At 39.5% G+C, this 12570-nt stretch overlaps 1 protein-coding gene across 4 annotated transcripts in view; it reads right to left on the reverse strand.

The window, feature by feature from the left end:
- Window positions 1–12570, reverse strand: part of OSBPL9 (oxysterol binding protein like 9) — a 179614-nt gene that overhangs the window by 33609 nt on the left and 133435 nt on the right. For 3 of the 4 annotated variants that reach the window (XM_019501317.1, XM_019501320.1, XM_019501321.1), the window contains 3 exons: window positions 9778–9807; window positions 7496–7546; window positions 4486–4524 (listed from right to left, as the gene is read on the reverse strand). In XM_019501317.1, coding sequence (XP_019356862.1) covers window positions 4486–4524; window positions 7496–7546; window positions 9778–9807 — 120 coding nt within the window. The remainder of the gene's footprint in view (window positions 1–4485; window positions 4525–7495; window positions 7547–9777; window positions 9808–12570) is intronic. The other variant, XM_019501318.1, reaches the window with a different exon arrangement.

Below are 12570 nucleotides of genomic sequence, written 5' to 3' on the forward strand. Positions count from 1 at the left end.
CAGGGATGGAGGCTGGGGAAGGGATCTGGCGCGGGCTCCACTGGCTCCAAGGAAGTGCTCCACTCCCCGGCCCTGATGCAGGGGAGTGAAGCACTTACCCAGAGCCAGCGGAGCCCGTGCCAGGCTCCCGCCCCAACCTCGCCTAGGAGCTTCAGCTCCTCTCCTGGTGCGGGCCTTGAAAAGGCTGTGCGCAGCCACACTTTTAGTTGTGCATGGCTGCACACGCACGTACCTTAGAGGGAACCTTGCTGCTGAGGATAGGAAATACTAAGGATAAGAAACAACAGCATGCTTCTACTTCTGCTGCTTATAGCAGTTTTTGATGCTTATTTGCCTTTATTTGATTTTCTGTTTTAACTATTCTATTCCCATTTTTAACCAAGCAAGCAACCTAAGTTTACCTTTACCTTACTATGTGTAGGTTTAAACCTAGCATAAACTTTGTATCACTCATTTTGTTTTGAAACCAATTTTAAAAAAGTTAAATAAGCTTCCAAGCTAATCAACTATCATCTTGATGTTATATATCCCTATAAGGGTTATTTCTTTTTGTGTTTAGATCCATGTCAACTATAGCATTGGCTTCTCTCCCAACCTCCTCTAAAGAATTCATCCCTTCCCTTCCTCCCTTTTTTACCCATCTAAATTTAAAAGACGTTCAAGGAGCATTAGTTATGTTTAGTAGTCATGTTAATGTCACTGAATTCAAGATATGACAATTATCCATATTTCTTAGCACTGCAGGTACAAACTGGTACTGTGACTTAAGTAAGTTTTGAAATCAATGCATCAGCCCTCCAATGTACTGAGGGGGTATGTGGGCAGGGCAGTTAATTGTAATATGGAAAAACATATGTTTTTGAAAAATTCAACTTCTTTTAATCTTCCCCCTTCTCTTCCCTCCATCTAGTTTACAATTTCTCAATAGCAATCAATTCAATATTCAATTCAGTTCCCCATTCAAACCAGCCGTATCAAAATTAAAACCTGCAACATGAACTTTCAAGAGACTACACCATGGAAGCAGAAAAACTGATCCAGTCACTCCAGTGTCTGTCCTCTTTCAATAGCTAATCACCCCATACTGAACAGTCAACATGAAATATCCTGACTGTTACAAAAACTCCCTCCCCTAGAGCTGCATACATGCTAATTTTCAAGCAAACCTGACCAGAACACTCAATATTTGCTAACTCAGCAAACGGAGCTTTTTTCTTCGAAAAAAATTGAGTATACAAAATTGCACACCTACATGGAAAATCTGAATCATATGCCAACACCACTTGTTTTGAAAGAGCCAAGATTTTAAAACTCAGCAATAGGTCTGCAATAGCCTTAATCTGAATGGAAGTACAATGTGCCATTATAATGTTCAAAATTGTTTAAAAAAAATGTTAGTGTTCATGAGACAAGGCTTTTGTGTAGGCATTTAAGTTTTATAGCTATGCAGAGATTATGGAGTTTAAAATGAATATAGACAGGATTTAGTAACAATGTCCTTTGTAATGTCTTTCAGAAATATCCATTGTTAAAACTGTTTATGGGAGTTATATTTTCAAATTCATCTATTAGCCTGAGAATCCCTCTTCATTTAATCCCATTGACTGCATACACACAACTGCAGAAGTATTACCATTGGCATGTGTATGTGTTACATTAACAACAGATATTATTTACCAATCAGTGGCACAAACAGAAACAATGCATTCAACCAATAACTAGATATTACTGGTCAGTATAAAGGAAAATCATTTTGAGTCAGTCACAGTGTTACTTCCACTCTGCTGTGATACATTGTTCACCATTTTGACAGATCACAGAAACTAGATGGGATAAACAATGAAGTAAAAAACTGTTAACACTATAAAATTTATCCCAAAGAGTTCAAGAGATTGAGAAACAATCACTTAATGGTGTCTCTGCCTACTTACAAAGATGGATGGGTAAGTACAGAAAAAATGATAATGCATGATCATGGGTAGGACTTTACCAAAGGAATGCTTACACATATAGGTAAAAATTAACACAGGTACCATCTCCCTGGATCAACTGTCTGAGGCAGGTACAGTTTAGGGCAGATACAAAAGCAGATATAAAGGTTATACTGGTATTAAGTCACAGCAGTATAAGATGTTCTGATCCATTATACATTTACCTCTATGGTTAAGTGGAAAAAAAACTACCACAGCTTAATCCTGTATGAAGTTGCACTGGATGTAGCTCACTTATATCTGCCTGCTATAGTGTCTGATTCTGGCTTCTGAGTGCTAAGTTGCCCTCTCATTTTAAAATGGTTTCAAGTTATATTTGTTCACATCTTAAGGTACTTCATGAGACATGTTAGTTTCGAGGCTACCTCTATATTCACTACCCTATAAAACTGCTGGTTTGATAGGAATGTTGTACTTGATGGAAAACAAGAGTGAAACTTAAGCAGAAATAGAGTATTTTTCCATACCTGAAATCATCAGATTAAGTTCAAGCCTGAACACAACTTAACACCCCCCCGCTTTTTTTTTTTTTTTTAATTTGCCTCAACAACAGTTAAAAGGACAGTGTTGTGCTGCCTGCCCCCTCGCCAATCTGCCATGGGCCACATACAAAGGCTGCCCGTTCCACTTGTAACATGTGCTGACCCATGACTACCCGTGCTCCGAGTTATGCCTGCATGGAGGTTTTAGCACAGAGGTGTACAGCTGGAAACCAACTGTCTGGGTCTCTAAACAATTCTTTGCCTCTGAGAGACCATGCTGTTATGTACAATTACATAGTCTAATCTCCGTAAAGTATAACCTGTTCTGCAACATTCGACTCGTTTTCCCTATAGAAGTGAAAAAGATTTGCCCCTGCACAGCTGCATGCATTTCTTTTTATGCTATACTTACAATACTTATTAAACAAAGTCTGTACATACACTCTCACTCTGAAGATCAGGTCAACACGTTTCCTTTCCTGGATAACTAGCACTCAGCTCCAGAATCATTAACTAGTAAATGAGCATAATAACTGATATACTTCCTTACCCAAAAATGAGCTCTCTCCATGCCAAGAGGAGAAGCAGGCCAACATGCTTTGTTGTTTTGCCCATGAGGAAAGTCTCAAGCTTCAGTATAATCATTTTATCCCATATGAGCGCTTAAAAATTTAAGGGAAAAAGTTGGAATGGTGCTGTAGCCACAACAGCTGAAGAAATATGCAAGAGGGGCAAGGATTTTTGTAGGCAATATCTTAATTTGAGTTTTTAACACTGCATCTTCCCAACTACCAGATGACAAATATTTACCTTAACAACCAGAGCAATCAGTTTTGTTCTGCATCTACTTTATGGTCATGAGTTCAATTCCAAATAAGGGATCAAGAGTTCTGGAAATGTATTAAAGCTCATCAGACCTTGTGCATGCCAACAAGGGGTTGCCTCTATGCTGAGTCACAAATGATATATACTTTTAAAACAGCTAAAACTAAGTTTTGGAAGTTTCACAGCTGATGCTGAAGCCTCCAGGGACAGATGGTAGACAGCACTATAAGCCTGACCCCTTTTACTCTTGGAACAGGCAGAGAAGGAACAGATAGAATTACTTGCGAGGGTCTCATGGCTCTTAATTCACATGCCAGTCTTCATCAGATATAGTCCCAAACTGTAGACAGACCTTCAGGACATGCTATAGAAGCCATCAATTTGGAAAGAACAGAAGAAAATGTAGGCACAGAGGCCTGGTGTGTTCTGCTGCTGTATTAACAACCCTTAAGTTACATTTTTTCTTATTGTTGTGTACTGCTGCTGCAGCAAGTTTAACTGTTAGCAGAATGCCTGTTGCTTGAGAATTGGAATTTTTTCCATGTTAAACACACATGGAGAGTAGGTTCCAAGGAAGTAAGATATTAGGATTGTGAAATTAGTGTTGGCTGTGATTAAAATAAACTCCGTATTTTAGGAAGTCAAGCTATAGTGTAATCAGTCTGCTGTTAATTACTAAAAACAGAATGAAAACCAGTAGATCTCATGTACTACTAAAACCAAAGTAAAGTAAAATAAGTTATTTAAAAAAATGAGATCAGGATTAAATAAACGTGACATTTTCTTTCCGCTGCTGTATCTCGGATGCAGAATACTGGAAGAGAGAAACCCAGCTTCCTATAGCCCATGAACAACTATGTATAAAATGTCAGATTTCACCACAAATTATTTCCCAATCATTTCCCATAACACCAGTTCACACTAGATATTTAAAGTCAATGTAAAAAAATACATTCATAATGTTGCCATTTAAATTAGCAGAACCGTTATAAAATTATTATTTTTTCCTTTAGAGGCTATGATGGATGGTCAAAGGAAAAAATATCAACAGGGGTTTTTTTGTAAAGACATCTGAAGCAGTGAATAAGAGAAAGGAGAAAGTATTTTGTAAGTGAGTGGAAATTCAGGTCTCTGTTCACATGTTCTGCCGAAATAAAGGGAGATAAAAGTTTAGATTTAAAACTTACTATCAGTCCATCTGCGTGCTTCTCCTCATTATTTTGGTCCTTAAGGAAAAATGTTAAAAATATCAACACATGAATCTTTTATCATTAATCAGTCATGTTACGTGAAAATTACATGTACTAGGTTTCCTCAGGAACACTCTATTAGTAACTAACCAATTCAGAAAACTGGTCCTACATATTATTTCTTTATCTTAAGACCTTATCCACACGTCCTTCTGCACTGAAAAATAAATTTATGCTTTAACTGTGTAGAGGACAAGCACACTGTTATGAGTCTACTGACATCTGAACACGGTATGAGTTTTCTAAAAAGTCTCACATAACGAACATTTAAGTAACACTTTGGAGTTTTTGAAAATGTTACCTGTAACAAGCAAGGAAAAACACAATTGTTGGGTGTGGCATTAGTGATTTACCTGCTAAATAGTCTAGTATCAGTCAAGCCAACCAGATAAATTTAGTTCTGATTTTTAATGTCAAGTCATAGTAACTGTCACAATATCGTATTTATTATTTATAGCTTATAGTTTTATTCAGCAATAGGCTGCCTGAATTTCAACATATATTATTTGACATTCATCTTCCTGTTACATCTCTGAAAAGATGTCTGGTTTCAAACCTGACAGTGGAGCAGTACAGGTCACTTGTTCCCACTGAGCTTAGTTTCAGTTTTTGTTTTAAAAACCAACACATTAATATGAAGGACTCATTTATAAACATAATCTTAGGAGACAGCAAATGGCAAGTCAAGCAACTGTGCATCTAAAAACTAAAATACATTGATACATTGGTTAAATCAAGATTCAATATGGGTTGCTGTTATTCTGAAACTTGCTAAATTGCTTCAACTTGCATAACTAACATCATTACAAGGATGGCAAAAAAAATGACAAGCCTAAGCAGACACTGCTAAAAAGATATAAAAAGTCTAAGTTTTCAGTCATCAAGAACATGTTTTTATTAAATTGAACACCTCTGCTTCCCTGTAAAATGTAAACGTATCTGTTGTTGCTGGAACACTAGCCATAGAGCTACATTACACACGCACTATACAGTAGTAAGAGGCTGACAATAACAATGGTCATTCGCACAAAAGGGCAAAGGTTTATTTTGTCCTCTTTTCCATTGTGGTATATTTATGACTGCAGTACAGCATATGCCCATTTCAGTGACATTTATCTCATTCTGAAAGTGCTTTGGGCCACCTCAAAGACAACAGTACTATGTAAAATCTGATCTCATGCTTGCGTATAAAAAAACTGCAAGCATGAGATCAGATTGACTCTGACTGACCCCATTCATTGGGATTAATTTTAAACACAAAAGCTGTGATCCCAAGAGGCTTCAGGTGCATCAATTCTACTCATTTGCCCAATACTGCTGGATGCACTTGACACCTAAAATCAAGCCCAGAAGCAGCACTAGTTCAGAACATTTGAAGATGAAATATCAGCTCTATTCTACACCAAAATTTTTTTTTTTTTTTTAAAAACATCCAAAAGCTTCATGAAAGGTAAGCATAATTTGGTTGTTAAAACATCCATCATACATAATATACTTGAGAACAGCCTCAAATGTTTGCAGAATGGGGATTTAGAAGTGATATATGCTTACCATAAGACAATGTAGTAGACAATTATTGTAAATTCAAGGCCAAAGTATAATGTAAAAACAGACCAAAACACACCTCTACAACATTCCTTCTACAGGTCTAAGGCATAATTTGGCAAGTGATGTGAATACCAGTCTCTCTCCCGGTATTAAAAAGTAAATCACAATTTTCTCTTCTGCCACTATATACTTCATTCAAGAACATAAAAAAAGAAAAGGGGTTGGTTTCATTGTTACTTGCACTTACTTTTAGGATCATCTGCATGGCAAGTAAGGCTGCATTAACCCAACTGCAAACACTGCAAGTTGCTTAATTCGAAACAAAAAAACTATTCTTGTATTTTTAAAATGCTACTAAACTTAAAGACTAGTTTTGCAAAACCTAAACGTTCACTTAAATTACCCACAAATGCCCTTTCAAGAAAATAAGAGGCTGAAGGAAGACTTTTCTGTTGACTTTGTTCTCTGTCCCAAGAATAAGGAACAAAGAACACGTATGCAGCTAAGTAGTAAGTTCAAAGCAGCATCACAATCAGTAGCCTGGGACTGCAGCTCGGGAGCTGGTGAAGCGGCAAGTTAATACACTGAGCCTACAGGAAAAAAAGCTGGGGTTGTTACAGGTACAGTAATAGACTAATAACTGATTGATCATTTACAGCAAGCCACTCCTACTGGACTGGCCATCAGCTTTTTCAACAAGTTAACAACGGCAGACACCTGAACAAAAAAAAAAGTCACCACTAGGATTCCAACACCAGTTAGGAAATCTGTACTCAGGAGAACGTTTGAACATACCTCCTTAATTAAAACTACACTGCCACTTCCACTAAAAAACCAAACTAAACAAAAAAGTACTGAGAATCAACCCAGAAACAGTGCAATGCAAGCTTCATGAAGCAAAGAGCAAGGTTTTATTATTTCCATATTTAGGGAAATGCTTTTTTCTTACAACAAAATAAACCACCCTCTTACGATAGAACTTGCTTAAGTTATGAAATAAAACTTTTGCATCTAAAAAGAAACAAAAGATGTTTATAATTCCATAATTAGCACCAACTGACTAAAAGCACAAAGGCTAGAGCAGGGGTGGGAAAAATGTGGTCCACGGGCCAGATGCGGCCTGCCAGGCCATTCTATCCAGCCCGTGGAGCCCCCCCAAAAATTTAGAAAATTAATATTTATCTGCCAAAACTCAGTAAGCAGCCCTCCACCCAAAATAATTGCCCACCTCTAGGCTAGAGTAACTGAAGTTGTTGGATTTAACCTAAATTACCAAGTTACGTACACAGTAACTACCAGTATGAAACCAGTGTACAAGAATATTTTAGACCATTTCAAAACTACACACAACTTTTGTGAGCTTCCCTTCCAAGTTCAAAATAGCTAACAGTATACTTACTTTAGCAATCTGTAGCAACACAATGCAGTGTTTTATTGATTCTACCATGCTCTAGGAGAAGGAACAAAAACATTCAGTATCTTCCTACCACAAACACAGTACATACACAATATTATCAACAATGTATTGACACTAGAACTTTTCATTATAAGAGTATAGCTAATGAGTTAAAGGGACACAAATTTACTGTTAAAAAAACCATGCAAAACAACTGCAATATAGCTTACAGTAAAACACTGACAGAGCAGGAATAAAAGAAAAGGGAAGAAAAATGGAAGCCAATTTCAAGCCTTCAAGAAACTACAAACAGATCAAGTTCTGAAGAAGAATCTATAGAAATGCATAATTTGGGAGGTGGGGGCAAGGTGAGGAAACCCGACAGACAGAAATAACGTAAGCTCTTATAAACTTGAGTAGATTAAAGATACAACAATAGGAAAGCAGTACCAGAGGGGGAGCTAAACATGAAGAGGGGGAGGAAAAGGAACATTAAAATAGTTATTACACAGGATGGAGGGGGATGAGAAGAAAGATGCTGCCTCTAACAGAGAGGTTACTATGGGATTGATGTGATGGCAAGAAAAGCAACAGAAAGTGACAACACTGTTAGTAGTGGGAAGTGATGGAAGTAGACAGGGCAGAGTGTAAGGGAGTAAAATCCCACAGATTTGGCCTAAGTTCAAGTGACAAGACCCAATCATGAAAGACTTAAGTAATTTGTGGCAAGTGCAAGAGGAAAAACAGAGGATACCAAGAATGGACCAACCGAGAATAAAAATAAAATTAGAAGGAGGAACAATCAAGTAATAATTTCTGAAGCAAGTATTAGAAAGGCTAGAGGAACAAGTAGAGGTGCACTGATACATTGGTCCATATCGTATCAGCACCAATAAAAGGAAAATTTACATTATCAGCAATCAGCTTTTTTGGCTGATGTGGCAGATAATGTCGTCAATAAATGCTGTGTGCATGTGCACAGCCGCAGCACACATGTGGCCAGGCAGCCCGGCAGCTTAGAGAGCAACAGTCCAGCTGGTAAGTCAGTTGGGGGTAAGGAGTGTGGGGGAGGGAAGGTGCATGGGGGGCAGATCAAGGCCCCTAGTGACGGAGGGAGCAGGGCTGGGACAGGGCAGGACACAGGATGGGGTTCAGCCAGAGGGTGTGGGGGGGGGCAGTTCCCACCAGCTGCTTGGACCCCCAGGGGAAGCACAAGGAAGAAATGTGCCCCCTGAATTTCTACACAGGGAAGGGTGGGTTGCCTGCTGCATGCTCAGGGCTGGGGCTGCTCAAGCCTCTTCCCAGAGGCTGCGCTCAGGCCAGGATGGGTGGTGGCAGCACTTGGAGGGGGCTACAGCCACCCCAAAATCTGCCATAGCGCCCATGCCCCACCCCCCGCACCGCCAATGCCCACCCCATCCTGAGCACAGCCATTGGGAAGAGGATGGAGCAGCCCTGGCCCCAAGCCCACAGCAGGCAGTTCACCCTCAGCCCATACACAGATCTGGGGGCACACACTCCCTGTGCCAGAAGCCGCCAGCCCCACCCTAGCTCCCACCCCCTTACCAGCTGGACACTGCTCTCCACGCTGCCGGGCTGCATATCGGTAATCGGCTCGGTATTGGCCAATACAGCTGGTCAATAATCAGTCATCGGTATCGGTCCCCCAAAAATCTTTAAATCAGTGCACCCCTAATAACCAGAGAAGGAGCACAGGACTGAAATGGACCCTCCCGGGCCCCCAACTCCAGTCTCCAGTTATCACCAATTCATATAAAAAGAGGTCCAAGAGAAGAGTGGGGAAGGAAATGGAAACAAAGAAAGTGGATTTTCTATGATATCCAACTTAACATAAGATACATCTTGTGTTCCTTGTTTAAAAGATTCCAGAGCTACTTGGAAGTTTTCTGGTAGAGTGTTTTCCTGTTAGAAAATACCACTTAAGCAAAAGCTATAGTTTTTTCAATGACAATTCATTAATGTTGTTTACAAAATTGAAACACGTTTTCAACCAGAATAACATTTTCCATATTGGCTTTGGCACAGATGGTTTCAGTTTTCCACTTGAAAATGACTATCTATTTTATTTCATTGCAATGCAATATAAATACAAAGCTTAAAAACAAAAAACCCAAATTTGATCATTTTTAATATCCACAAATTTCAGTTTGCAGGAAATTTCAGTCTCGTCTTTTCATAACAACATCTTAATTTTAGATTTAAACAAGATGAAGGATGTGATTTTTCAGATGCAAAATCATAATGGGTGAAAAAGTTTAACTCACATTAGTTGTTTCTTTGAGATTTTCAATTTTCTGTGAAGATAAACATATTTTAACAATACAGTTAGAACAAGCGTTATTAGTCTGTAGTTCTCTCTTATTACCTGTTAAGCTATAACAATACTAATTTTAGCCAAGTACTCAAAAGATTATAGCAATTAAATATTTTAAAAGCTTCTGTAGTATAAACAAAGAAAAATGCATTTTTGTAGCAGACAGGACAAATATCCAACTGTGAATTAAACTAGCAAGATAAATCAGACAAAAACTATGAGGGCAACTGAACATCATATATCCAGCCATATTATGTAAACATGTCAAGACTTCGCATATTAAATTTAAACAACAAAAATCAGAAGACGCAGTGTTGTGGGTCTCAGAACAACCTCATTTTGCATCCTTACACAAGCAGCATCACATGCTAATTGCTAATGTACACCTAAAGGACTGAAAATTCAAACAACATAACATCACTCTTTCAGAAATGCAACTGGCACACCTTAACAGAATTTGTTCTCTTTAAGCTTCCCCCGAGCATCTGTATCTGAAGCTGCTGATTTAAATAAAAAATAATATTTAAAGCACCCCATTATTTGCCATAAATACTGCAGTTGTAGTAAAGACTGCCAGCATGGAATCGCACTTTAGATGACCTGTATGACTTTGGTAGATAAGCTTTAAACTATCTAGTAAACACTTTGCCCCAATGTTTGTATCCCTTTCCCAAGGGAATGTTAACAGGGAAACCTGACAAGAAAATACCACAAACTGAATGATAAAATAGGGCCAAAAGAGAGTTTTGTGCCCCCGATTTAGATTTAGATTTTAGATCTAATGAGTGGTTTTCAACCTGTGGTCTGCAGATCCTGGGGGTCTGAAGACTATGTCTAAGGGGTCTGCAAAAGACAACTATGATTAAAAGTATGCGAATACCCACAATTACAATTCAGAGAGGTCTGCATCTCCATTCAAAATTTCCAGTGGCCAGATCCTGCCTGCAGACATAGGGTTTTGGTGGTGTTCAGCTGTAGTGGTTCTTCCTGTGCTGCCACAAGGCTGAATACCAGCAGCCACCAGGTTTTAGTACCCAACCACCTCTAATCTGAGATGAGCTATTCCAGACTACACCTGGAAAAAAGTTGCCTATCCCTGCTCTAGAAGGGAGATAGGAAATAATTTACTGTAGGATGACTTTCCTCATTTTTAAGGATGGTATGCATGAATTGCCTACTATAAGAAATCATTATGCTGTTCCCAAACCTGAAATTACCTTAGTCTGAAGAGAATTATTTGCAGGGTGGAGTGGGTGAGGGAGGGGAGAGAGAAGTTCGGAACTGCTTTCCAGCTACTAGGTGATTAAAATTAAGTCCCAAGAAAAACAGTAGCTTGGTTTGTTTTTAAATCTTTCCTTAAAAAGCTATAAGTTTCTTCAGCCAGAAATCTGTGGATCTTGAAAATAGGTTTCGAGGGCAGTGGTGGATTATAGACCTAGTCACTGTCCTCCTCAGCCTCCACATTGCCAGTGAGAGACAAGATAGCAGATGTTAGGCTTATGGTCCTTCCCAGTAAATGGCAATTCTTACAACACCTTCGGGTGAAAGATCCCATGAAGATATAGGATAAATGGCTACCATGCTCTGGCATATATTCTACCAGTGGCCCAGTGCAATTCTCTGAACTCTAGCTATAATTTTCAGGTATATCTTATTGTACAACTAGAGAAAAAAAAAAAGTCACTTTGGTGGAGGTTTGCAGTACAATTCTTAAAGTCAGCTAGCTTGCCTATATCAAGCTGCTGGCCCACAGACCTGCAAGTCTGGGATAGCTAGATCAGAGTGCGAGCAACTCAGATCTGCCTCAGTATGGGCTCCAAATACTGGGATCCAATAGGCATGCTCCTCTCACAGCTCCATGAACCTCTCTTCCATACTTCCCAAACTTTTCCATTTCCTCAGCATGACCCTTCAATCCCAATCCACAGCCTCCCACCCCCACCTGCTGATGTTGTAACCCCACTTGGGGTCGCAACCCACAGTTTGGGAGCCGCTGTTCTAGAGTCCTTAGTCATCTCCTGCTTGAGTTTGCATGGGTGAGGGGCAAAATGCTGGAGCAGTACTAAGCTTGCAACCAAAAAAAAAAAATCTAGTGTTTTAGCTCAGAGTAGAGACAGTCAATAAAAGTTTGTTTTTAGTGCTTTGCTTGTTTCAAGTGTGCAAGAAACAATCTACAGAAGTAACAGCACTGGTCAGACAGGATTAAGTGAACGAACACTGAAGAAGGATAAACAAGCCTCATCTTCAGAATTACAAAGATGTCTGTTCTAGTGGTGCCTTGCTGGGATGAAAGAAAATCCCATCCATTTAGTACAGAGCAAACCGTGAAGAAGTCTCCAGGGATCAGCTGCAATCCAAATGCTTCTCACGTCCCCAGGAAAAGCTAATACATTTCCTGAGATTCAGGAGGGCATCTCAACACAGGTAAAAAAAGAAGTAATCATTTTCTACTTAAAGCCTGGGAGAAAAAGGAAACCTTCAGGTCCTGGTTTTTCAGTCACCTGTCCAGAGGTTGGTCATGAATATTTGAACTGAACATGCTTGCTCAAAAAAAATAAAACACCCCCCCCCCACACCTATGCACTGCCACCACTGCCCCATATTTTGGGGGGCTAAGCCCCATTAGCCCTAGCCTTCCACTGCCTATAGGAAGCACCCCTGCATAGCTGGAAAGGCCAGGACTTGGGGAGATCCCTGGCATGGGGACACTGGGCTTGGGGTCTGCCCTGAGAAGGGGGACTCC

The sequence above is a fragment of the Gavialis gangeticus genome, unplaced genomic scaffold (genome assembly GCF_001723915.1).
Source record: "Gavialis gangeticus isolate Ggan-Ray unplaced genomic scaffold, GavGan_comp1, whole genome shotgun sequence".
In the NCBI taxonomy this organism is placed as follows: Eukaryota; Metazoa; Chordata; order Crocodylia; family Gavialidae; genus Gavialis; species Gavialis gangeticus.